Source organism: Palaemon carinicauda, chromosome 39 (genome assembly GCF_036898095.1).
Source record: "Palaemon carinicauda isolate YSFRI2023 chromosome 39, ASM3689809v2, whole genome shotgun sequence".
In the NCBI taxonomy this organism is placed as follows: domain Eukaryota; kingdom Metazoa; phylum Arthropoda; class Malacostraca; order Decapoda; family Palaemonidae; genus Palaemon; species Palaemon carinicauda.
In genome coordinates this window covers 35,361,092-35,388,329 of record NC_090763.1, presented here as the reverse complement: position 1 = coordinate 35,388,329, position 27,238 = coordinate 35,361,092, and the positions used below count along the sequence as shown (strand labels likewise).

At 47.4% G+C, this 27,238-nt stretch overlaps 1 protein-coding gene across 1 annotated transcript in view; it reads right to left on the bottom strand.

Moving 5' to 3' along the window:
* The window catches only part of LOC137631119 (uncharacterized), a 101,838-nt gene that overhangs the window by 55,830 nt on the left and 18,770 nt on the right, over positions 1-27,238 (bottom strand). The window contains exons 3-4 of the mRNA XM_068362772.1: positions 20,433-20,921; positions 18,926-19,024 (exon numbers count right to left, since the gene is read on the bottom strand). Of these exons, the coding sequence (XP_068218873.1) occupies positions 18,926-19,024; positions 20,433-20,921 (588 nt within the window). The remainder of the gene's footprint in view (positions 1-18,925; positions 19,025-20,432; positions 20,922-27,238) is intronic.

The following is a 27,238-nucleotide window of genomic DNA, read 5'->3' as shown; positions in this document are numbered from 1 at the left end:
AACAAATTGCGGAGTAATTTGTATTTTCCCTAGCATACAAACCTGTAGCTCTTTAATATAGAATTTTTATTTCGACAGAGCTGAAAACTAGTCGAAACTGAAGTTAAACAGGGTTTAACTACCCACCGCTAGTTAGCGGGGGTAGCGGGGTGTGTGTTTACCCACCGCTCTCACCAGCACTGGTGACTACCTGTCACTTTCTATTTAATACATACAGGACTTAGGGGGTTGGTGCTGGCGGGCCAGTGTAATTAAAGTGCTACAGGTCTGCATGCAAAGGAAAATGACAAATTCGAAGATAATTTGTATTTTTCCTAACCATACAAACCTTAGCTATTTACAAAGGGTATTACTTTTAGCGCAGCTGAAATGACGAGCCAATAGTTTTTAACGAGGGTTAATTACCCCCGCGCCAGTTAGCGGGGGGTGGGGAAGGGTAGCTTGCTACCCCTCCCCCCTCCACACACCGGTGACTTGCTTCACTTCACTTAGAGGTAGGACTTGACTTGGGGGTCAGGGATGGCGGGCACATATGTGTAAATAGCTAAGGTTTGTATGGTTAGGAAAAATACAAATTATCTTCGAATTTGTCATTTGTTCCGTAACCGAAATACAAACCACGCTATTTACAAAGGGTGACTTACCCCTTAGGAAGGGTGGAAAGTCCCCAGCCTTACTGACTTCGGCTTGCCCGGGGGCTCGATCCCTCAGTGAGCAGCACTAGAGAGAGGGAGCCGCTGTACCTCACAGGTTCCTAGCATCGCTAGGAACGAGTGGCCTACATAAGCAGTGTGAGGAGGAGAGTGTGACTCGTCCAATGAAGTTGACCTTGAGACCTTCAGATAGGAATTCTAGGATAGGACGTTCCCCATACCACCTCGTCAGGGTATGGGAGACGCAACAGTATTAAGCTTAATACTAGGAGCACAAAGAAGCATGGGTTACCTGCAGAGGTCGAGGTCAGCTATGCGAGGACCAGGATGCTGCTTCCCCAAGAGAGGGGAGAATGAAGAAAGAAGTAAGGGTCAGACATACTCTTTCATTCACGCAGACTAAGACCGGGTAACAACGCCCTCAACCTACTGCTACTTGTCCAAAAAGGAGCCTGAGGTTAGACCAGCTGTTGTGCAGCCACCACAGGGCCGATAGAGAACGTATCGAGGCTCCTCTGGGTCACGTCTTGCAGGTAGTGGGCTGTGAAGGTCGTTTGACGCTTCCAGACCCCAGCTTGACGTACCTGCGTCACAGAGAAGTTTCTCTTGAAGGCCAGGGATGTAGCAATACCCCTGACATCGTGGGCCCGAGGGCGACGTGACGGAGGAGGGTCAGGATTCAGGGCATGGTGGATAACCCTTCGAATCCAAGCTGAGATGGTGTTCCTGGTGACCCTCCTCTTTGTCCTGCCTGTGCTCACAAACAAAGCTCGCACATGAGGACGGACTGCAGCCGTTCTCTTCAAGTAGTACCTCAGACACCTCACTGGGCATAGTAGCAGCTGGTCTGGGTCGTTTGTTACAGAACGGAGACTCGCGATCCTGAAAGAGTCAAACCGAGGATCCGGCACTCCAGGATTCTGAGTCTTGGCCACAAACTCAGGGACAAACCTGAACGTTACCTCCCCCCATCCCCTTGAATGGGCGATGTCGTACGAGAGACCATCAAGTTCACTAACTCGCTTGGCCGAGGCCAAGGCGAGTAGGAAAGCCGTCTTCCAAGACAGGTGGCGATCGGAGGCCTGGCGTAATGGCTTGAAGGGAGGTCTCTTGAGAGACCTGAGGACTCGAACCACGTTCCAAGGAGGGGGTCTCACTTCCGACTGGGGGCAGGTAAGCTCATAGCTACGTATGAGTAAAGAGAGTTCTAGCGACGAAGAAATATCCACGCCCTTCAATCTAAAGGCCAAGCTTAAGGCTGGGCGATAGCCTTTCACCGCCGAGACAGAAAGGCGCATTTCTTCTCGCAGATACACAAGGAAGTCCGCTATTGCTGGAATAGTGGCATCGAGTGGAGAGATACCCCTTCCACGACACCAACCACAAAAGACTCTCCACTTCGCTTGGTAGACTCCCTCAGAGGACCTTCGCAGGTGCCGAGACATTCTCTCCGCAACCTGTTGCGAAAAGCCTCTCTCCGCGAGGAGACGCTGGATAGTCTCCAGGCGTGAAGCCGAAGCGAGGCTACGGCCCTGTGAGGGACACCGGAGTGGGGTTGTCTGAGAAGCTCATGTCGTGGAGGAAGCTCCCTTGGGAGTTCCGTCAGGAGTTGCAGAAGGTCCGGAAACCATTCCGCGTGATGCCATAGCGGAGCTACTAGAGTCATGGAACAGTTGACCGATAGTCTGGTCCTGTTGAGCACCCTTCTCATCAGACAGAATGGTGGGAAGGCGTACACGTCGATGTTGTCCCACCGTTGCTGGAAAGCATCTTGCCAGAGTGCCTTGGGGTCCGGGACTGGTGAGCAGTACAGGGGCAGCTTGAAGTTCAAGGCTGTCGCGAACAAGTCCACCGTCGGGGAACCCCACAAAGTCAGGACTTTGTTGGCTATCTGAGGATCCAAAGACCACTCGGTACTCACGATCTGCGAAGCCCTGCTCAGACTGTCAGCGAGCACATTCCTCTTGCCAGGAATGAAGCGAGCTGATAGTGTTATCGAGTGGGTTTCGGTCCACCTCAGAGTCTCTACTGCAAGATGGAATAGCTGTTGCGAAAAAGTGCCTCCCTGCTTGTTGATATAAGCCACTACCGTGGTGTTGTCGCTCATCACCACCACGGAGTGACCCGCCAGGGACCGTTGGAACTGCTGAAGAGCCAGAAAGACGGCCTTCAATTCTAGCAGGTTGATGTGTAGGCACTTTTCTGATTCTGACCAAAGGCCTGAGGCCCTCTGGTTAAGAACGTGCGCCCCCCACCCTTCTTTTGACGCGTCCGAAAACAGAGTCAATTCCGGGGGAAGGACGAGAAGACTCACTCCCTTCCGCAGGTTCTCGTCGGCCAGCCACCACCGCAAGTCCGTCTGTTCCAGAGACCCCATTGGGATCAGAATGTCCAGGGAATCGGATCCTTGATTCCACCGGGACTTGAGCCGCCATTGAAGGGATCTCATCCTGAGGCGGCTGTTTGGAACCAGACGGGCCAGGGAGGATAGGTGGCCTAAGAGACGCAACCACGATTGGGCGGGGAGTTCTTTTCGCCTGAGGAAAGGCTCCGCCACCCTCCTCAGCCTTGCTATCCGGTCGTCTGATGGAAAGGCTTTGTGGAGATTGGTGTCTATTAGCATGCCTAGATAAACCAGTCGTTGGGACGGCTGCAGAGAGGACTTCTCGAGGTTTACCACGATCCCCAGATCCTGGCAAAGATCCAGAAGCCTGTCTCGGTGCCGAAGAAGGGTCGACTCCGAGTCTGCTAGGATCAGCCAATCGTCTAGGTAACGAAGGAGACGAATGCCGTTCCTGTGCGCCCAAGATGAAATCAGGGTGAACACTCTGGTGAACACCTGAGGAGCTGTGGAGAGACTGAAACACAGCACCTTGAACTGGTAGATCTTGTTGTCTAGGCAGAATCTCAGGTACTTCCTGGAAGACGGATGGATTGGGATCTGGAAGTACGCGTCCTTTAGATCCAGTGTACACATGAAGTCTTGTGGTCTCACTGCAAGTCTGACCGTGTCTGCTGTCTCCATGCTGAACCGGGTTTGTTTGACAAACCTGTTCAGAGCTGAGAGATCGATGACGGGTCTCCAGCCTCCAGTAGCCTTCTTTACAAGAAAGAGTCGACTGAAGAAGCCTGGGGAGCCGTCCACAACCTCCTGGAGAGCACCCTTCTCGAACATGGTCTCGACTTCGGCCTGAAGGGCCAGCCCCTTTGCCGATCCCATGGCATAGGAGCTCAACGACACTGGATTCGCTGTCAGGGGAGGTTGAGATGACGTGAACGGGACGCGATAACCTTGGCCGATCACTGAGACCGTCCAAGCATCGGCCCCGTGTTGCTGCCACCTGCGGACGCAACGCTGAAGGCATCCCCCCACAGGTGGACACGCAGGGGGACTGCCACCCCTAGGGCTTGCGGCCGCAGCCGCCACCCCTAGGAGTCTTGCCTCCCCTGGAGGACTTACCGCCCCTCTTGACCTTGGCTGGAAAGGGCTGGGGCTTAGACACCACTTTCTTAGCTGCCGGTGCCTGTTTGGGAGCCTTACGAGGCTGTTGCTGCTGTTGTGGCGGGGCTGGAGGCTTATAGGGCCGAGTTGTAAGGGCCCTGTGGAGGAGGGAGTCCGTGCTGGATTTCCTCCACCTCTCAGCCGTTCGCTCCAAGTCTTGAGGCTCAAACAGGCTCTCCCCCAGAAGGGAAGCATGTCGGAGCCTACACACATCTACGGCGGGGACCTTCGGATGGAATCTCTCAGACACAGCATCGCGACGCTTCAACACCGAGTTGGCCCACAGGGTGGTAACCTGGTGCGCCAAAAACTCAATGGAGCGGGTGCCCGAGAGCAAGAAGGTCTCTAGGACCTTCCTATTGGTCTCCTTGGACAAGTCCTCCGATCGCAATAGGATGCCCAGAGATCCTAGCCAGAAGTCCAGCCACAAAGTGGCTTGCATGGCACACTTAGCGACCTTCTCGTGGTTAAGGATCTCTGCCGCCGAGAACGACACCTGCCGGGCAGAGAGTTTCTCCAGGGGAACTCCCTTCGCCAGCTCCTCCACAGAGTGATGGAGAGGAAGAGCGAGGTTGTGCTCACCCAGGATCTCGAAATACCTCCTCTGCTGAAGGCGAGGAGGAGGGATAAGCTTGTTCCCGGCAGTGGAACGACTGGAGGAGGCAAGAAGTGCGAGCTGAGCGTTGGCCCTAGCTCTGGCACTCTTCAGCCCCCGAGACCAGGGCAGAGCTGCACTGGTCTTAGGGGCCTTCCGAACGTCAAACACTTCATCCAGAATCGTGTCTTTGCCTTCACTGGGGGCGATGACAGGATCCGTAAGTCTGTTAAGTGTTCTTATCAGGCTTAGGACCTGCCAGAAGGCATGTTCGGACTCTTGCTGTTCTCCTCCCTGCGGGCTGGCAGCTAAGTCTCCTGCCCCAGGAATCTCTTCCTGGGGTGATACGTGGACATTCCCCTGGGTAGTCGTGGGTTCCTGACGAATCCTTGCAGAGGATTTAGGGACGGTCTTGGAATCCTTGGGTTCCCTCCTGGGAGGGATACAGGATCCCAACAACGAGGTTCGAGGGGCCCCTTCCTCACGAGACGATTCTCCTGCCTGAAGCGAAGTCTCCCCCCCTGGTGCCGAGGGGAAGACTACCGCCCCACTGGACTCACCTGAGGACGGAAAGGCCTAGTCCACGGGAGAAGGAGAGAGTACTCGTGCAGGAGAAGGGACCTTCGAGACCGACCTCTTGGGAACCAACTTCGCCCTAGGGGAAGTCACCACGAAGTCCACTCCTCTCTTTCTCTTCAGCGTAGGAGAGACAGCCGCTGGTTTGTCACCCTGGCCGGCGAGTGCTGGTTTCATAACCCTCACTAACGCCCGTGCCAGCGGACCAAACCAAGTCTGCTGCTCCAAGGACACAGAGTCCGAAATCCTCGCTAAAGAGAAAGGGATCGGGCGATCCTTTGTAGTGGACACGACGGTACCTGCCTGAAAAGAAGGTGGGGAAGAATGCTGTACTGACCTATCTTCGTCCTGCACTACCAACCTGTGCTTGGATGGAGGTGATCCCGAGTGCCGTCTAGGAGCACGCGTCCCTGCTGCTACCACCGGCTGTGGAATTCGCCGCGAACGATGGTCGCGCGAGGGCGAATGGTTGCGCGGAAGTGCGGGCGAGCGATCGCGTGGGCACGCAGGTGGATGATCGCGCGGGCGCACAGGCGAGCGGTCGCGCGGGCGCACAGGCGAGCGGTCGCGCGGGCGCACAGGCGAGCGGTCGCGCGGGCGCGCAGGCGAGTGGGCGCGCGGGCGCGCAGGCGAGTGGGCGCGAGGGTGGGCAGGTAAATGAACACGTGTCCGAGGCGACGAACGTAAGCGTTGGCGCGACGGCGAGGGATCGTGCTGCCGCGTAGGTGAGGAAGATCGCTGGCGATGTAGATCCACAGGCGATCGATGACGAGCTGGTGAGTGCAGTCGCTCAAGTTGGCGATGGCGCGATGTGGTATGTCGACGCACTGGTGTGCGATGGTGAGCAGCATGCGCAGGTGAATGACCGCGTAATGGTAAGCGATGGCGAGCAGCATGCGCAGGTGAATGATCGCGTGATAGGGTGCGATGGTGATCAGCATCCGCAGGAGGGCGATCGTTCAGGGTTGTGCGATGAGGAGCAGCATGCGTAAGCGGGCGATCGTTCAGGGTTGTGCGATGGCGAGCAGCATGCGCAGGTGAATGATCGCGTGATGGGGTGCGATGGTGATCAGCATCCGCAGGAGGGCGATCGTTCAGGGTTGTGCGATGAGGAGCAGCATGCGTAAGCGGGCAATCGTGCAGGGTCGTGCGATGGCGAGCAGCATGCGCAGGAGGGCGATCGTGCAATGGCGAGCGATGGCGAGCGGCATGTGCAGGCGGGCGATCGCGCGATGGCGAGCTAGAAGCTGGCGAACCATGTTCCTTCAGGAGCGTTGGCGAACGTCGGCGCGTTAGTTGTCGCTGTTGAATAGGCGATACTAAGATTGCCTGTGCGCGTTGGCAAGCAGGTGAACGCTGGCGAGGAGGTAATCGCTGGCGCGTAGGTGATCGCTGGCGAGCTGGTGATCGCTGGCGAGCAGAAGGTCGACGCGTGTCCTGTGAGAGGACAGGTGGTGCGGCGCGTTCACGAGCAGGAACGGGAAGATCGCTGGCGCGTTGGCGAACATGTGTTTCTGACACACGCGCAGCACGATGTTGCGTAGCCACAGGACCAGGCAGATGGTGAGCAGGGAGTTCAGCAGGAACTAAAGGGTGGTCAGAGACCGCAGGGCGATGGTCCTCAAATGAGCACTGACGCTCGGAAGAGAGCTGACGAGCAGGAGAGCGCTGGCGAGGGGGGCGAACATCAGGAGAGAGCCGACGAGCAGGTGAGCGTCGGCGAGCAGGAGATCGTCGACGAGCAGGAGAGCGCTGGCGAGCAGGAGATCGCTGGCGAACAGGTGAGCGCTGGCGAGCAGGAGAGCGCTGGCGAGCAGGAGAGCGCTTGTGCGCTAGCACTGCTCGCGTAAGGGAAGAATCCCTTAGCCCCGAAGGGACCGTTGCCCGTCGGGTGACGAGTTCTCCAGAAGACGAAGATCCGGCAGGAGATGGTGAGCGGTCTGCAGAGAGGTTCAAGGAGGGCGGAGCAGTAGGTTGAGGCTGACGAGGAGAGTCCCCCCCGGAGGACGAAGACCCAAAAAGGCGTCCCTTCCCCCTGTAAGGGGAAGGGAGGCCCTTGTGGCGTAGAGGGCGGTGAGCCTTACGGCGGAGGCGGCCTCGGGGGAGATCGTCGGGACCATCGGTCCTCCGAAGGGGAGTCTCCGTCAAAACACTTCCCTCAGAAGGAAGCTGAGCAGCAGTCGAGACCGAAGGACTCACTTCCCCCTTCGAAGGATGTACGGAAGGAGGAGGAGAGCCTTGAGCACCATCACCAGCAACAGCACCTGCGGTGAAAGGCCCAGCCACGTCGGAGGCCTCTGTCACCACGACGTCGACAATAGACAGAGGGTCTACCTCTGCTACCACCGGCGACTGCTTAACAGCGGCCCCCAACGAGACAAGGTCAATAAGAGCGACCCTGGAGGGCAAGCCCTTAAGCCCCAGGGACGACCAAATCTGTAAAAGATCATCACTGGATAAGGCATTATTAATAACCTCCCCCGGAGGAGGAGGGGGAACCGCCTCGCTATGGGAGGCGACGCCCTCTCCTCCCACCGAAGGTAGGGAAACAGAACAAGGGCCTGCACTCCCACTCGGACGGCTCTCCTTAGGAGGCGGCCGAGGGGGAGCTTCGGAGGAGGTTTGGGCGGCGGAAGAAGAGTCCCGAGAACCTTCCTCCTTCAAGGCTAACCCCGGAGGAGAACGGTCTCTCTTGGACTTCTTCTTACGCCGACGGCCAAACCTCTCCCACTGGGAGGCAGACCACTCCCTGCACTCACGGCACATGTTATCCTGGTCACACCGTCGGCCCCGACATTGAGGGCAGAGGGTGTGTGGATCCGTATTAACGTCCGACATGAAAGTCCCACAAGGACGGCCGGCAACTCCAGGGCATGTACGCATAGTAAAGAAAATAACTGAAGGTCAACTTCCAACCAACACACACGCTGAAAAGAAAAAGCAGAAAATTAAAGGCTGTCACGAAGGCGATGAGCAGACACGTCTGATCACCGCCGAGCCAAAAGTGAAGTGAAGCAAGTCACCGGTGTGTGGAGGGGGGAGGGGTAGCAAGCTACCCTTCCCCACCCCCCGCTAACTAGCGCAGGGGTAATTAACCCTCGTTAAAAACTATTGGCTCGTCATTTCAGCTGCGCTTAAAGTAATACCCTTTGTAAATAGCGTGGTTTGTATTTCGGTTACGGAACAAATACAAATTACTCCCAAATTTGTCATTTGCCCCGACGCAAGATACAAACTTTCCGCTCTTTAATATAGCAGACTCACCCCTTCCAGATTCTGAAAACCCCCTCCCCTTCTAGGTCCGGCAAACAAATCCCTTACCTCCCCACGACTCCTACTCCTTATTCCCTAAAACTCAAGCATTTTTTAATGCTGCAGTGCTAGAAAAAATAAACGTGTTTTTCCCATTAGTATTGACGCTTTGAGCTGAATTTCCATGAGGTGCCATCAGCGAATTCCAATTGGAGTTCCGTGGCACCATAATTCTCTGTGGGGGGAAAATAACGGCATTTGTAGAGATGTATCCTGCCATCTGTTTATGTCGGTCGGCTCAAGTCGTTGATCAAATATAAAACAGGTGTGTGTAGATTCAAATGTTACTCATTTTTCCCATACATGTGTGTATATATAGCTTGGGGCTAGAAGGAAACAACAAGGAGCATTTAGAACTGTCTCCAGAATAAAATGTTATCTACACTAAAAAATGGAATTTCAATACAATTTATTTCTATACTGACCTAATGTTCATAATATTTCTCTCTGAAAGCTCGGTTTTATCAACATTTACCCCTTAAACTAAAGCATTTCCCATTTTCTTTTCAAATGTCCTGTTTTCTTTCCATTCAATCAACTTATGCTTCTCGTAAAGTAATGAAACAATAATGGTTAACGGCAACCAGTGATTGCTTGTTTCAGCACCAAAACCTTAGATTTTCTGTCTCTCTGATGGCTTCAACTTAACAACTGCCCTTCTAATCCCACATTATTCAAATTCATGTCTATAAGTGCATTTAAAGATGTCTTCTATATTTGTAAATAATTAATATGCTATGTAGATTCTTTAAGGGAATTATTTTTGGGAAACCATGACCCGCATTGTCTTTGTCTCTCATGTCGGGGACAGTATGTGATCTGTTCCCATTCTGCAGACCATGTATATGGAGGGACAAGTTATAGGGGGCTACGGAGCTATGCAAAGTTTGAGATCACTTTTATGACCATGGAACCTATAGTGACATAACAACACAAACAGAGACAGGGATGCATCCATCAACGAAACGAATCCTGGTTAATTTTGATAGCTAAAACGTCCTCAACTTCCAAATATTCAGAGAGACAAACACAAATCCAATAAAAATCATAAACCTCAGATATTGTATAAAAATTTCATAATTATGTTATTTTCCTTAGTAAAATAAATTTTTGAATATACTTACCCGGTGATCATGTAGCTGCAACTCTGTTGCCCGACAGAAAAAACCTACGGGCGGGATACGCCAGCGATCGCTATACAGGTGGGGGTGTACAACAACAGCGCCATCTGTCGAGTAGGTACTCAGGTACTTCTTGTCAACAAGAACCAATTTTCTCCTCGGTCCACTGGGTCTCTATGGGGAGGAAGGGAGGGTCCTTTAATTCATGATCACCGGGTAAGTATATTCAAAAATTTATTTTACTAAGGAAAATAACATTTTTCAATATTAATCTTACCCGGTGATCATGTAGCTGATTCACACCCAGGGGGGGGGGGGGTGGAGACCAGCATACATGTTAACAATAGAAGCTAAGTATCCCGTATTTCATTTTAGCAGTTATTCAAAATAACAAACATAAAATAAATAAGTACCTGGTAAGGAAGTCGACTTGAACAATCACTCTGCCTTTTAAGTACGTCTTCCTTACTGAGCCTAGCGATCCTCTTAGGATGCTGAGCGACTCCTAGGTGCTGAAGTATGAAGGGCTGCAACCCATACTAAAGGACCTCATCACAACCTCTAATCTCGGCGCTTCTCAAGAAAGAATTTGACCACCCGCCAAATCAACCAGGATGCGAAAGGCTTCTTAGCCTTCCGTACAACCCAAAAACAACAATAAAAAGCATTTCAAGAGAAAGATTAAAAAAAGGTTATGGGATTATGGGAATGTAGTGGGTGAGCCCTCACCTACTACTGCACTCGCTGCTACGAATGGTCCCAGGGTGTAGCAGTTCTCGTAAAGAGACTGGACATCTTTAAGGTAAAATGATGCAAACACTGACTTGCTTCTCCAATAATAATAATAATAATAATAATTCTTTATTTCCAATTTATACATTGGGTATTAATATCCATGTTAAGGATAATACATAGCATCAAGTACACAGAGAAACTAAACATAATATAAAAGTTTTAAAAGTATTGATATAAAATATACGTACTCAAAATAATAATAATAATAATTAAAAAAGCATTTAAAACTATAATCACGAGTCTTATAAAAGTCAGGAGAAAAACAAAATGTATAATAGTTCCAACAGTATTGATAGAAACATATGCATTTAAAACGTTAAGAACATAAAAAACCGTATTATTAGAACGTTAAAAGTATTGATAGAGATACAAGTTGTTAAAACAATGAAAACCATAAAACATCATAAAAATCTTTAAAGCTCTTAGGTAAAATTAAACTAACACATTAAAACATTTTTAAATAGAGACATAAATATAAGTAGCTAAAATATTTAATGTTAGATATAATATAAAGATCAAAATACCAATTAAAAGAAGTTTCTTTAATTTGTATTTAAAAGACGGTAACGAATTAGTTTCCTTTAAAGACCCCGGTACACTGTTCCATAAACGTTAAAAGTATAGATAGAAATATAAGTTGTTAAAACATCGAAAACCATAAAACATCATAAAAATCTTTAAAGCTCAAAGGTAAAATTAAACTAACACATTAAAACATTTTTAAATATATATATAAATATAAGTAGCTAAAATGTTAAATGTTAGATATATAAAGATCAAATACCATTTAAAAGATGTTTCTTTAATTTGTATTTAAAAGACGGTAACGAGTTAGTTTCCTTTAAAGAGACTGGTATACTGTTCCAAAAATGGGGACCCCTCACTGTCATCTCTCTCGATCCCATATCAGTTCGAACTCTCCTTTCGAACAAATCATTAGCCTGTCTGGTAATGGAGTTTACAGTCTGAAGATTATGTAGCCACTCTGGTAAAAAGCCTCTTAAAATCTTAAAAATTAAAATACATACATCATATCTGTATTTCTCTTTCATCTTTAACCATCCTAGTTTTATTAGATGCGGAGTGATATGATCATATTTACTCACCGTCCCAAGGGCCACACGAGCTGCAAAATTCTGTAGTTTTTGTACTTTACTCAGGTGCTTATTATTCGCTGACCCCCAGACGGTGAGACAATAATTGATCAAGCTTAGAGCTAAAGATTGTACTACAATTAAGCGTGTTTCGGGTACAAAATAATTTTTCACTCTATTCAAATATATTAAGGTTCCCATAACTTTCCTGTGAATCTTGTCTATGTGTGTCTCAAAAGTCATATAATTGTCGAAGTAAACCCCAAGGTTCTTAACACTGCTTAGAGGTTTGATTTGACTGCCTTCAAAATTTATTGTCAGATTCGGATTAATGCGATTTAAATATTGCCTTGTTCCTATAAAGATACTTTGTGTTTTCGCAGTATTTAATAACAAACCATTTTTTTGAAAGTAAACTTTGGCCATAGATAATATGTTGTTAGCTCGTTCCACGATAGCTTCTACATCGTTACTATCACCTTCAATAAGAATTTGCGTATCGTCAGCATATTGAACCACAAAGCAGTGGGGCAGGTAATTAACTAGGTCATTAACGAATATAATGAATAAAATTGGTCCCAGAATTGAACCTTGTGGAACTCCAAATGATACTAGTTTGGTGGAAGAAATAGTATTTTTTATTTTAACAATTTGATGGCGGTTGCTAAGATAACTTCGAAACCAGGCTGTATCAATGTTCAACATTTCGCATTTTCTGAGTAAAATTTCATGACTAACACTATCAAAAGCTTTTGATAGGTCCAAAAGCAAAAGTAGAGAAATCTTCTTATTTTCCATATTGTTGTATATTTTATCAGATATCTGGAGTAATGCAGTCTCAGTAGATAATTTTGGTCTAAAACCATGTTGAGTTTTGGAAAGAAGCTTATGCAATTCTAAATATGAGGTTAATTGTTTAGCAACTATTTTTTCTAGAATTTTTGACAGGACAGGCAGCAGTGAGATGGGCCTGTAATTGCCCACTAAATCTTTATCTCCACTTTTATAGACAGGGACTACATACGGAATTTTCCACATTTCAGGAAAAACATTAGTTACTATTGATGTATTAACGATGATCGTAAGATAAAAAGCTGTTACGAATAATGAATCTTTTATAAAACGGAGAGAGATTCCATCTGGTCCACACGCATTGGTCTCTTTCATATTTTTAATAGTTAAAATCACAGTCTCGCAATCAACAGGTGAGGGTCTAAAAACAGGTAAATTGTCATTAGAATTATCAATCTGATTGATATCTTGCAACAGGATATCATTATTTGCCAAATCCTCTTGAGATTTTTCAAATGTCCTTTTTCCTACACCTGAAAAAAATTCGTTAAAATTTTCTGTTTTGGTTAATACATCCTCGCTGTTTTCAGTTAACTCAAAATCATTATAGGTTGCATCCATTACACTCTGCAGAGATCTGTTCTGTTTGAAGGCCACTGAAGTAGCGACAGCTCTAACTTCATGTGTCCTTACCTTCAGCAAAGCATGGTCTTCCTCATTCAGATGAGAATGGGCTTCTCTAATCAAAAGTCTGATGTAATAAGAGACTGCGTTCTTCGACATCGGTAAAGCAGGTTTCTTAATAGAACACCATAAAGCTTCTGATTGTCCTCGTAATGGCTTTGTACGTCTTAAATAGTACTTAAGAGCTCTTACTGGGCAAAGTACTCTCTCTTGTTCGTTTCCAACCAAGCTGGACAGACTTGGAATCTCGAACGATTTGGGCCAAGGACGAGAAGGGAGCTCGTTTTTAGCCAAAAAACCAAGCTGTAAGGAACATGTAGCCGTTTCAGATGTAAATCCTATGTTCCTGCTGAAGGCGTGTATCTCACTGACTCTTTTAGCTGTTGCTAAGCAAACGAGGAAAAGAGTCTTCAAAGTGAGATCTTTAAAAGAGGCTGATTGAAGCGGTTCGAACCTTGCTGACATCAGGAACCTTAAAACCACGTCTAAGTTCCAACCTGGTGTGGCTAACCGACGCTCCTTTGAGGTCTCAAAAGACTTAAGGAGGTCCTGTAGATCTTTGTTGGTGGAAAGATCTAAGCCTCTGTGGCGGAAGACTGCTGCCAACATGCTTCTGTAACCTTTGATCGAAGGAGCTGATAGGGATCTTACATTCCTTAGGTGTAAAAGGAAGTCAGCTATCTGCGTTACAGAGGTACTGGTTGAGGATACTGAATTCGCCTTGCACCAGCTTCGGAAGACTTCCCATTTTGACTGGTAGACCTTGAGAGTGGATGTCCTCCTTGCTCTGGCAATCGCTCTGGCTGCCTCCTTCGAAAAGCCTCTAGCTCTTGAGAGTCTTTCGATAGTCTGAAGGCAGTCAGACGAAGAGCGTGGAGGCTTGGGTGTACCTTCTTTACGTGCGGCTGACGCAGAAGGTCCACTCTTAGAGGAAGAGTCCTGGGAACGTCTACTAGCCATTGCAGTACCTCGGTGAACCATTCTCTCGCGGGCCAGAGGGGAGCAACCAACGTCAACCTTGTCCCTTCGTGAGAGGCGAACTTCTGCAGTACCTTGTTGACAATCTTGAACGGGGGGAACGCATAAAGGTCTAGATGGGACCAATCCAGAAGAAAGGCATCTACGTGAACTGCTGCTGGGTCCGGAATCGGTGAGCAATAATTTGGGAGCCTCTTGGTCATCGAGGTAGCGAACAGATCTATGGTGGGCTGACCCCACAGGGCCCATAGTCTGTTGCAAACCTTCTTGTGAAGGGTCCATTCTGTAGGGATGATCTGACCCTTCCGGCTGAGGCGGTCTGCCATGACGTTCATGTCGCCTTGAATGAACCTCGTTACAAGTGATATCTTTCGATCTCTTGACCAGGTGAGGAGGTCCCTTGCGATCTCGAACAACTTCCTCGAATGAGTCCCTCCTTGCTTGGAGATGTACGCCAAGGCTGTAGTGTTGTCGGAGTTCACCTCCACCACCTTGCCTAGAAGGAGGGACTTGAAGCTTCTCAAGGCCAGATGAACTGCCAGTAGCTCCTTGCAGTTGATGTGTAGTGCTCTTTGATCCGGATTCCACGTGCCCGAGCATTCCCGACCGTCCAGTGTCGCACCCCAGCCCGTGTCCGATGCGTCCGAGAAGAGAAGGTGGTCGGGGGTCTGAACAGCCAGTGGTAGACCTTCCTTGAGAAGAATGCTGTTCTTCCACCAAGTCAGTGCAGACTTCATCTCTTCGGATATAGGAACTGAGACCGCTTCTAGCGTCATGTCCTTTCTCCAGTGAGCAGCTAGGTGATACTGAAGGGGTCGGAGGTGGAGTCTCCCTAACGCGATGAACTGGTCCAGCGATGAAAGCGTCCCTATTAGACTCATCCACTGTCTGACTGAACATCGGTTCCTTTTCAGCATGCTCTGGATGCATTCTTGGGCTTGACTGATTCTGGGGGCCGACGGAAAAGCCCGAAAAGCTCGACTCTGAATCTCCATACCTAGATAGACTATAGTTTGGGATGGGACGAGTTGGGACTTTTCTATATTGACCAGGAGACCCAATTCCTTGGTCAGATCCATAGTCCATTTGAGATTCTCCAGACAGCGACGACTTGACGGAGCTCTTAAAAGCCAGTCGTCCAAATAGAGGGAGGCTCTGATGTCTGCCAAATGCAGGAATTTGGCAATATTCCTCATCAGTTTGGTAAACACTAGAGGTGCCGTGCTTAGGCCAAAGCACAGGGCTTGGAACTGGTAAACCACCTTCCCAAAGACGAACCTTAGGAAAGGTTGGGAGTCTGGGTGGACGGGGACGTGAAAGTACGCGTCCTTTAGGTCTAACGAGACCATCCAGTCTTCCTTCCTGACCGATGCTAGCACCGACTTCGTCGTCTCCATGGTGAACGTCTGCTTGGTGACAAAGACATTTAGAGCACTGACGTCCAGCACCGGTCTCCACCCTCCTGTCTTCTTCGCTACTAGGAAGAGACGGTTGTAGAAGCCCGGGGATTGATGGTCCCGGACTATGACTACCGCTCCCTTTTGTAGCAAGAGACACACCTCTTGCTGTAAAGCTAGCCTCTTGTCCTCCTCTCTGTACCTGGGAGAGAGGTCGATGGGAGTAGTTGCTAGAGGGGGCTTGCGCAAGAATGGAATCCTGTACCCCTCTCTGAGCAACTTCACAGACTGTGCGTCTGCACCCCTGTTCTCCCAGGCCTGCCAGTAGTTCTTGAGCCTGGCTCCCACTGCTGTCTGGAGAAGATGGCAGTCAGACTCTGCCTTTTGAGGACTTGGAACCCTTCTTCTTTTTGCCACGTTGACTATCGGCACGGGTACCTCCTCTGCTGGAGGTTCTGCCACGAAAGGGCGGAATGAACCTAGACGCTGGTGTGTCCATCCAAGGTCTAGGCACGGAAGGTAAAGCTGTGACTTTACGAGCGGATGACGCCACCAGGTCATGGGTATCTTTCTGGATCAACGAGGCGGCAATCCCCTTGATCAGCTCTTCAGGAAAGAGACACTTGGAAAGCGGAGCAAACATCAACTCTGACTTCTGACATGGTGTGATCCCCGCCGACAAGAAGGAGCAAAGGTGATCTCGCTTCTTAAGAACTCCAGACACGAAAGAAGCCGCAAGCTCGCCAGACCCATCCCGAATGGCTTTGTCCATGCATGACATGATGAGCATGGCAGAGTCCTTATCCGAAGGGGAGGTCTTTCTGCTTAACGCTCCCAAACACCAGTCCAGGAAGTTGAAGATCTCAAACGCACGAAAAACTCCCTTCAAAAGATGGTCCATGTCCGAAAAGGTCCAGCAAATCTTGGAGCGTCTCATAGCCAGTCTGCGGGGAGAGTCTACCAGACTTGAGAAGTCGCCCTGGGCAGAGGCAGGAACTCCCAAGCCGAGATCTTCTCCCGTGGCATACCAGACGCTAGATTTGGAAGCAAGCTTGGTGGGGGGAAAGATGAAGGACGTCTTCCCAAGTTGCTTCTTGGCCTGCAACCACTCTCCCAGTACCCTTAAAGCTCTCTTGGATGAGCACGCGAGTACGAGCTTCGTAAAGGCAGGAGCTGCTGACTGCATGCCTAAAGCGAACTCAGAGGGAGGTGAGCGTGGGGCTGCAGACACAAACTGGTCCGGATACAACTCCCTAAACAGAGCAAGGACTTTCCTAAAGTCTAAGGAGGGAGGCGTAGTCTTGGGTTCGTCTATGTCGGAGTGTTGATCGTCCAAATGAGCAGCTTCGTCGTCATCAGAGATTCCTTCATCCGAAAGCTGAGGAGGAAGCGGCAAAGGAGTAGAAGAAAGCTGAACGGCTGAATCCAGCAGCACGGGTGCATGCGTAGCTGCACTGGATCCAACATCATGCCGCTGCTGGTCAGTCTGAGAGCTGGCAACAACAAAAGCGGAGTGGAGGTGCGTGGTGGGGACTGCCGTGGGTTGCGGAGACTGCCGCATTGCGTCAAAACACAGCAGCTTGACAGCACCTTCCCACTGCTGATGCGGAAGCTCACGCATGTCAACGTAGGGTGCCGCATGTCGGCTAACGTCAACATGCGTCTGGCAGGGTCGACTGCGCATCGGTGGTGGAGCTCTCACAGCCGGAGTGTGGGAGCAGGCAGCCGCAGTGTCAGCTGAGCGCACAACCGTGGCAGGTTGTGGGTTAACGGGAGCAGCTTCAACCTTCTCAGCACGATACTCCTGCATGAAGGAAGCTAGCTGAGTCTGCATAGACTGCAGCAAAGACCACTTAGGGTCTACAGCGGATGGCGCAGCAACAGACGGAGTTATTGCCTGCTGCGGAACTACTCTACCTCTCTTGGGAGGTGTGCAGTCTTCGGAAGACTGCGGCGAGTCCGAACTGACCCAGTGGCTACACCTGGGCCGTTGGACTCGCTCGGAAGGGACCTTGCGCTTGAGAGGTCGTGAGACCTTGGTCCAGCGTTTCTGACGAGAAACTACTTCCGCAGACGAGGAATGAATGGGCTCACTCGTCTGGTTGTGGGTGGGACGATCTCTGCAAGATACGTCCGCAACCACTGAGGGTACATCTGTACGCTGATCAAGGCCTGTCGAACCCTTTGGTCCTTCGACATTGCTTCTCCCCTGGGCTTGGGAGCTTGCAAGAGGTCCCGGACTGGGAGGACGACTGGCACGAACAGATGCACCCTCATGCGTAACACTGACACTTTTCACAGCACTTGCACTCACTACACTTCCCACTGCACTTTTCTCCTTCAACTCTTTGACGTCGGCTAAGAGCTGATTGCGGTCATTCGCTAATGACTCAACTCGGTCACCAAGAGCCTGAATGGCACGCAACATGTCCGCCATCGAGGGTTGCTGCGAGCTAGTAGAAGGGTCGGGTGTAACCACTACAGGGGAAGGAATAGGTTGAGGGGCATGGGGAGAGGAAAAATCAAAAGAGCGAGAAGAACTCCTCCTGATCCTATCCTTCTCTAGCCTACGTGCATTCTTAAGGAATTCTTGAAAATCGAATTCCGAAAGCCCAGCGCATTCCTCACATCGATCTTCCAATTGACAGGCTTTACCCCTACAATTGGAACAAACGGTGTGAGGATCGATAGAGGCCTTCGGAAGACGCCTAGAACAGTCCCTAGCGCTACACTGCCTGTACTTGGGGACTTGAGTAGGGTCAGACATCTTGAATTAGTCAAAGGGGGAAATCCAAAATCTATCCAAGTCGTCAACAAATAATCCAAAATCTAATCAATAAAGCTTGATAAGGTATTGATGATAACTCCTGTACAGCGAAAGCTAATAACTAGAGAGAATACATCACCAAATAGCGTGAAAATCAACTCCAGAAACAACAGCGTATCAAGTAGGTCTTGCCGGTGGCACGACAGAGAGAAAATTGGTTCTTGTTGACAAGAAGTACCTGAGTACCTACTCGACAGATGGCGCTGTTGTTGTACACCCCCACCTGTATAGCGATCGCTGGCGTATCCCGCCCGTAGGTTTTTTCTGTCGGGCAACAGAGTTGCAGCTACATGATCACCGGGTAAGATTAATATTGAAAAAAATACTGTAATAAAATATATAATATAATGCAGTAAACAAGACGACATTTGCAATATGAGACGCGACTATTTGTTGACCTTTGCAGCTAAATATCATAGGCATTAAGTTAGGTGAAGCTTACCCTAGCCCAAAATTTAACAAAATTCGACTTACAAACATCATCTTGGAACCTATTAAGTTTGTAAGTTGAGGATTTTCTACAGTGATGACTTCAGGCCTTAAGCTAATCTTTGTGAAACTTTAAATTTCTTAACAAAACAACTGTATCTTATAATTACCTGCAACAGCTTGTACATGCTACGAGATGACGACGCTAACATTCTCAGAAATTTATGGCTTTTTTCCTCTTGTTTTAATGCCCTTTCCATTGAAGTAACCTGTGTTGAATAGAACACAACGATTACTGTAAATCTAGATGAAAATATTACTACAAATTAAAATAAATTACCATAATTTTACAACAAATAAGTAATATAACACGAACATAGCTTGATCAAAATAAAACACAGTGTGAAAAACCGTCTTGAAATATAAGGAAAAGGCGATCTTTCACAACCTCTGAAAATGTTCACATGGAGCAATGCCAGAAGTCTAGAACAAGGTGAGGGAAAGAGAACAAATAACCAATCAGACTCAGGGTTTCTTAAACAAGAATTCTTTGATAAAGTCTTCAACACTCTTACAGCTGATAGTCTATGTGTAGTCCAGAGTTCTCATGGGTAGAGGTACATTTATCTACAATTTCAGCTTACCTGATTCCTTTATGCATACAACAGAATGGACCAAAATTGAGGAAATTATCTCTAAATTCTTTGCAAAGATACAAAATTAACTACCATGAGTAGAAATAGGTGTCTGGGTAGCCCCCAACCACCCTTTACCTACCCACTATTAGTGGTTACATAGGGTTGCCACCTTGCACTTTAAATTTAACGGCTGCCTTCCAGCTCCACCAAAGTATTATCCAACCGAGATACTACCGCTAGAATTATGGGGTCCTTTGACTGGCCAGACAGTACTACGTTGCACCCTTCTCTCTGGTTAGGGTTAATTTTTCCTTTGCCTACACATACACCGAATAGTCTGGCTTATTCCTTACAAATTCTCCTCTGTCCTCATACAACTGACAACACTGACTTTACCAAACAATTCCTCTTCATCCAAGAGGTTAACTACAGCACTGTAATTGTTCAGTGGCTACTTTCCTCTTGGTAAGGGTAGAAGAGATTCTTTAGCTATGGTAAGAAGCTTTTCTAGAGGAAGGACACTCCAAAATCAAACCATTGTTCTCTAGTCTTGGGTAGTGCCAAAGCCTCTGTACCATGGTCTTCCACTATCTTAGGTTAGAGTTCTCTTGCTTGAGGGCACACTATTCTGCCTTATTTCTCTTCCTCTTGTTTTGTTAAAGTTTTCATAGTTTATATAGGAAATATTTATTTTGGTGGTGTTGTTCTAAAAATATTTTATTTTTCCTTGTTTCCATTCTGCACTTGGTTACTTTTCCCTGTTGGAGCCCTTGGGCTTATAGCATCTTGCTTTTCCAACTAGGGTTGTAACTTAGCTAATAAAAATAATAATAATATAAATAGCGGAAGGTTTGTTAGTACAGGACCAAATGAGGTATCTGTACTATATTACCATACTTCTAAATCTAAATTACAAAGGTCAGCAGTGAAACAAAATCATGACAAGTATTCCTACAAATTATATGCGTGTATACTGAATAGCAAATATTTTCAATATAAAGAATAAACTCCACATTGATAAAGTGACTTAACCACCCACCTCTCGTTTCATTGCAAAGAGCATGCGCCCCGATGAATGCAAAAACTCATTCCATCGCTTCTTCTTTATTTCAATCTCATGAGGAGATACAAAATCTTTCTTCTTGTCGGGCAGCTTTGGATCGCTTTCTAAATCTCGCAAGCAATCTGCAATCATCGATACGAGTCTAGTGATCTGCCGCAGGCGCAGATTGTTTTCCCCTATGCCACGATACACAGGTAATTTGGGTCTTGAAGACTGCTGAGCTTGAGTCTGTTTTGCCTTGCCGCTTATTTCCCGATTCTTTACGGCTCCTTTGCTAGGTTTCTGACCTGTGAAGACTTTGTTTCCCTTTCCAAGGGCTTTTGATTTCTCTTGAGATCCACCTTCCCCTGTCTTCGATTGTTCAGAAGGAATGGGTTCTGCTTCTTCACTTTTGGTTAGTCTAGCCCTCAGGAGAGCAAGTCTTGCCATGGCTTGAGCTCTGTCAATTTCTTCGGGATCCAAGTACTGTTGATAAAATAAAAACTAGATTAAACAGGTTTTCATCAAAGTCAGCCCTGGAGAGAGAGAGAGAGAGAGAGAGAGAGAGAGAGAGAGAGAGAGAGAGAGAGAGAGAGAGAGAGAGAGAGAGAGAGAGAGTGTGTGTGTGTGTGTGTGTGTTACAAGGATTTTGGATGTCTCAGACTTTTTAGTTCATCTGTGGAAACTCCATTTGCTCTTTGGTAGAGTGATTTAGTTTAAGCATTCAGAGAGTTCTTATGATCTTGTCTAACTTATTCTTGAACTCGTTTACGGTGTTACTGTTTACTACATCCACTAGAGATCTATTCCAAGTATTTGCTATTTTGTATGATATAAATTGCCACATTGAGTGGTGTTGTATCTTTTCAATTACAGTTTGTATCCATTACTTCTAGAATGATTTGTGCTAAGTGTGAATAGATTGTTGTAATCCACATTTGTTATTCCTTAAGAATTTTGAGTGCCTCTATTAACTGTCCCCTTAGTCATCGAGTTTGTAAATTACACACACTACACTGAGAGAGAGAGAGAGAGAGAGAGAGAGAGAGAGAGAGAGAGAGAGAGAGAGAGAATATTAAGCTCTGACAAGGACTATTACTAATTTTTAATCACTATGTCAATAGAAACTTTTCCAAAAATGACAAATTCGAAGATAATTTGTATTTTTCCTAACCATACAAACCTTAGCTATTTACAGAGGGTTTACCTTTTAGCGCAGCTGAAATGGCGAGCCATTAGAATTTAACGAGGGTGTATTACCCCCGCGCTAGTTAGCGGGGAGGGGGGGGGGGGGTAGGGGAGTGGTAGCTAGCTACCCCTCCCCTCCCTCACACACAGATGAATGCTCACTTTCACTTAGAGGTAGGACTTGTCTTGGGGGACAGGGCTGGCGGGCAAATGTGTGTAAATAGCTAAGGTTTGTATGGTTAGGAAAAATACAAATTATCTTCGAATTTGTCATTTGTTCCGTAACCGAAATACAAACCACGCTATTTACACAGGGTGACTTACCCCTTAGGTAGGGTGGAAAGTCCCCAGCCATACTGGCTTTGGCTTTACCCGGGGACTCAGAATCCGAGTGAGTAGCACTCGATAAAAGGAGTCCCTGCACCTCACAAGTTCCTTGCTTCGCAAGGAACCATGTGGCCTACGTAAGCTTGTGTGTGAAGGAAGAAGTGTGACCCGTCCTAGGCAGTTGACCTGGAGTTCCAGAAGGAACTCTGGGTTAGGACGTTCCCAGTACCACCTCGTCAAGGTATGGGGGACGCGACAGTATTGACTCAATACTCGGAACACAAGGAAGCATGGTTTACCTGCAGAGGTTCGAGGTCAGCTATGCAGAGACCAGGATGCTGCTTCCCCGTAGAGGGGATGATGAAGAAAGAAGAAAGGGCCAGACATACTTCTTTCGTTCACGCAGACTAAAACCTGATAACAATGCCCTCAACCTTCTGCTACCTGTCCAAAAAGGAGCCTGAGGTTAGACCAGCTGTTGTGTAGCCACCACAGAGCGATAGAAAACGTATCGAGACTCCTGTGGGTCACGCCCTGCAGGAAGCGGGCTGCGAAGGTCATTAGACGCTTCCAGACTCCAGCTTGTAGCACCTGCGTCACAGAGTAGTATTACTCGAAGGCGAGGGACGTTGCGATGTATCCAACATCGTGCTGTAGGGCGACGTGACGGGGGAGGGTCTGGAGACAGGTCGAGATGAATGTCCTTGAGTCCGAGCTGAAGAGGTATACTGGTGACTCTCCCCCATGTCCTCCTTGTGCTCCCAAATCGGCTGCAACTGAGGACAAACTGCAGCTGTTCCCAGCGCTAACCTCTCGATTCCTTTACTGGCAAGAAAGAGAAGGTCTTGGGACATCAGATACAGAATGGAGACTCGAAATCTTGAATGAATCGGACCGAAGGGCCGGGACCCCCAGATTCTGAGTCTAGCCAACAACTCAGGAGCGAGCCTGAATGTTGCCTTCCCCTCTTCCTTAGAAAGGGGGGAGTCGTAAGAGACCAAGAAGATTGCTTACACACTGGCCGTGGCCAGAGTGAGCAGGAGACCCAAGGCGGAATACAATCCGAGGCCTGTCGTAAAGGGTCTTGAGAAGATCTCTTAAAGGACTTAAAGTCCGAGCCATGCTCCAAGTTGGAGGTCTTCCTCCGACTAGGGCAGGGACGATCGTAACTTCGCATGAGCGAGGATAGATCCAGCGGGCAGGAAAAAGTTATTCCTTTAAGCCTGAAGGTCAGGGAAAGGCTGAGCGACCGGCTTCATTGCCGAGAGCGGAAAGGAGTTTCCTCCCGCCGAAAGGCAATATGACCGTTATTGCTGGAGAAGAGGCCTCAAGGGAAGAGGTATATCTCCCACGGCACCAACCACCTTAGACTCTTCACTTTGCCTGGGAGACCCCTGTGGATGACTATCGCAGATGACGCGACCTCCATACCGCAACTGTAGCGGGTTGTCTCTTCTTGAGGAGGAGGCGTAGTGTCTCCAGGCATGAAGCCGAAGCGACGCCCCGGTTCGGGAGAGATGTCGCAGTGTGGTTGCTTGAGTAGTCTGCGCCGTGGGAGCTCTCCCGGGAGTTCCGTCAGGGGAAGCAGAGGGTCCAGAAACCGTTCTGCGCATAGTCCCAGTGGAGCTCTCCCATTGAAAGGTTGACAGACAACCTGGTCTTGTTGAGACCCATTGTCCACAGACAAAAGGGAGGGAAGACGCAGGCGTCGAAGTTGTCCCACCATCACCGGAATGCATCTTGCCAGAGTTTCGGGGTCTGAGACTGGGGGGAAGAATAGCGGAAGCTTGAGGTTCCAAGCTGTCGCGATCAGGTCCCCCAGACCAGTACTTGCTGGTTACCCAAGGTCAAAGACCCCCAGGTACACTCTCTCTACGAGGCTCTGCTCGGATAGTCTGAGAGAACATTCCCCTGCCTGGAATGAGAGATTGATTGATTGATTGATTGAAAGTTTTCTGGCATCCTGACATCTAAGGTCATTGACGCCGATACCATTTACTGTATATGAAAATTAAAAGAGAATTCGATTAAAACCATAAAAATTAAGAAGTCATTACAATAGTTATAGTTTTCAGAAGACCTGCTTCTGAAATAAATCTAAAAATTCCGCTCGCATAGTAAGACACATCATGTCCAAGAATCTTGGCAAGGATAAACCTGCCATCTTCACCTCGAGCCTCAAACAGATATCTATTTCTTAAGTTAGTAAAATTAGGGCATTCGGTCAACAAATGCCTCACTGTTAAAGGTACTAAGCAGTCCTCGCAATACGGTTGGTGTTGGCCCTTCAGCAGAAACTCGTGTGTCAACCGTGTGTGACCAATATGGAGATGACAAAGAGTCGTCTCCCATTTTCGGGGAATCATGTTATACCTCCAAGGTGATATGATATTTGTTACTTCCCTCATTTTATTGCCATCTTGACTATCCCAGTGCTGTTGCCATTTATCACAAACCAATTTCTTGATGTAAGGTAGGAAATCGTTACATGGAATGGGATACCTCCTTGGTAGCAACTCGGATGCCGCATTCTTCGCCAGTAAATCTGCCTTCTCATTCCCAGACACACCTACATGTGCTGGAACCCAACAAAATCGAACAGTTATACCTTTCCGTCCAATAATAAAAAGCCATTCTAAAATCTTTAAAACTAGAGGGTTACTAGAATTAAAAACTTCTAAAGCTTGAAGAACACTCCTTGCATCACTAAAAATTGTAAAATTACCCTCCTTTTCCAAAGCTATTTTCTCAATAGCGGTTAATATGCCATACAGTTCAGCAGTAAATATAGAAGCTGTTAGAGGAAGTGCACCTCTACAATTAAAATCATTACTATGTACTCCAAATCCAACGCCAGCATCAGATTTGGAGCCATCAGTATATATAAAAGTCGATCCTCTATGTTCTTCAACATGTTCCATAAAAAGAGACCTGGATTTTAAGTCAGTCAAATTCTTCTTAACTCCAATAAAGTATCTACAAAAAGATATGTCAGGTAATTTCCATGGAGGCGTTGATGATACCTTGAATGGAAGCACCTTATTTCTAATTATATCCAGATTGTTTAATAATTGGTTAACCCGAAACCCAAAAGGTTGAGGAGATTTTGGGTGCAACTCAAAGTAGGTTGAGTGCCTTACAAGGCTTGCAGTCTGAAAGGCTGAAGAATTGGGGAGTCTTTGCAATCTAAACCAATACCGAATAATAGAGGACACTCGGTAAAGGTCCAGAGGTAACTCCCCAGCATCAACAAGGAGACTTGTGATAGGGGAGGTTCTAAAGGCTCCTGTGGACAATCTAATGCTAGCATGATGTATTGAATCTAGTATTTTTAACCGGCTTGGGGTTGCTGAGGAGTATATTTCGCATCCATAACTAATTTTGGAAAATATCAAGGCCTTGTATAATTTTAAAATTGTATTGCGGTCTGCCCCCCATGATGTATGGGACAAGACTTTTAAAAGATTCATAGCTTCAACACATTTAGCTTTTAATGTTTTTAAGTGAGAAACCCATGTAAGCCTACAATCAAATATCAACCCTAAAAATTTTGCTTCACTTGCACATGGGATCCGTTGACCTTTGATGTATATATCCGGGTCTGGATGTACTCCCCGTATACGACAGAAATGGACAATTGTAGTTTTACTTGTGGAGAACTTAAATCCATTCATATCGGCCCAATGGATAATTTTATCAATAGAGAGTTGGATTTTTCTCTCAACCATTGCCATTCTGGCTCCAGCAAATGATATGGAGAGATCATCCACAAATAATGTTGCGAGAACATCCTGGGGAATGACTGAGGATATCCCATTAATTGTTAGTGCAAAAAGGGTTACACTCAGCACACTCCCCTGAGGAACTCCTTCCTCCTGGCATTTACTCTGTGATAGAGCTTCCCCAACTCTCACTTGGAAAACTCTATGTGAAAGAAATGACTGGATGAATAGTGGTAGCTCACCTCTCAATCCGCACTCATGGATTCTTTTAAGTATACCGTATCTCCATGTGGTATCATATGCCTTTTCAAGATAAAAAAAAAACTGTCACATGGTGCTGTTTGGAAGCAAAGGCTTCACAAATGGAGGACTCAAGTTGTATCAGCACATCAGTCGTTGAGTGCATTTTCCTGAATCCACATTGAATGGGTGATAAAATATTCTTCTTTTCAAGGTACCAAATCAGTCTTGCATTGACCATCTTCTCCATGATTTTACATAAACAAGATGTCAATGCAATAGGTCGGTAGTTTGCTGCTAAAAACTTGTCCTTACCGGGTTTTAAAAAGGCTAAAATAATGGCTAGTTCCCAAACACTTGGATAACTATGATCATGCTATATTCTATTAAAAATGCTTAAAATAAATAACTTTGTATTAAAAGGTACATGTTTAATCATTGCATATGGAATTCCATCGGGTCCAGGGGCTGTATCGTTACAAGTAGCAAGAGCAGAATCAAATTCTCTTTCAGCAAAAGGAGAATTGTATGACTCTTGCTTTCTTGTTGCGAAGTTTAAAACTTTCTTTTCTTCATTGCTCCTATACTGGTGACCAGGAGCTGCTTCACACTTGCACGATACATTTGAGAAATGGTCAGCCAGGGCATTGCTAACTTCGGTTGCTCCAGTCATATACTGGCCATTTATCTTTAACACTGGTGGTGGGTTTGGGGTGAATTTTCCTGCTATCTTTTTTACTTTCCTCCACACAGATGATGTTGGTGTTCTACTGTTAATGGAGGAAACAAAGGACATCCAAGACTGGCGCCTAGCTTCTTTCAGGGCACGGCGGAACTGTGCTCTACATTTCTTGTATATGACTAAATTCTCCTCATTACGGCGCATGCGCAATCGAGTTAAAGACTTTCTTGTGGCTCTGTGCAGGGCAGTTAGTTCTGACGACCACCAGGGGACTGGTCGTCGTCTGAATATCCCAGTTGTTTTGGGAATGGAATTCACTCCTGCTGTGTGAAGAGTTCCATTAAGTAAGTCTATGGCATTATCAACACTTTCAAACTGTTCTGCATTTCCTTCAATTTCACTTAACTCCCAAAATCTATTCCAGTCCGCCTTATCAAGATTCCATCGAGGTGATCTTTGTAAAGGTGGACCATTGTTGGTGTTTATAATGATTGGTGCATGATCACTAGTATGCCAATCATCTAATGTTCTCCAATTAAAATCGAGAAGACAGATAGAGCTTGCAACTGATAGGTCAATGCAGGACAAGGTACCTGTCTGTACATGAAAATGTGTGGGCTCTCCTGTATTGAGGAGTCCGACAT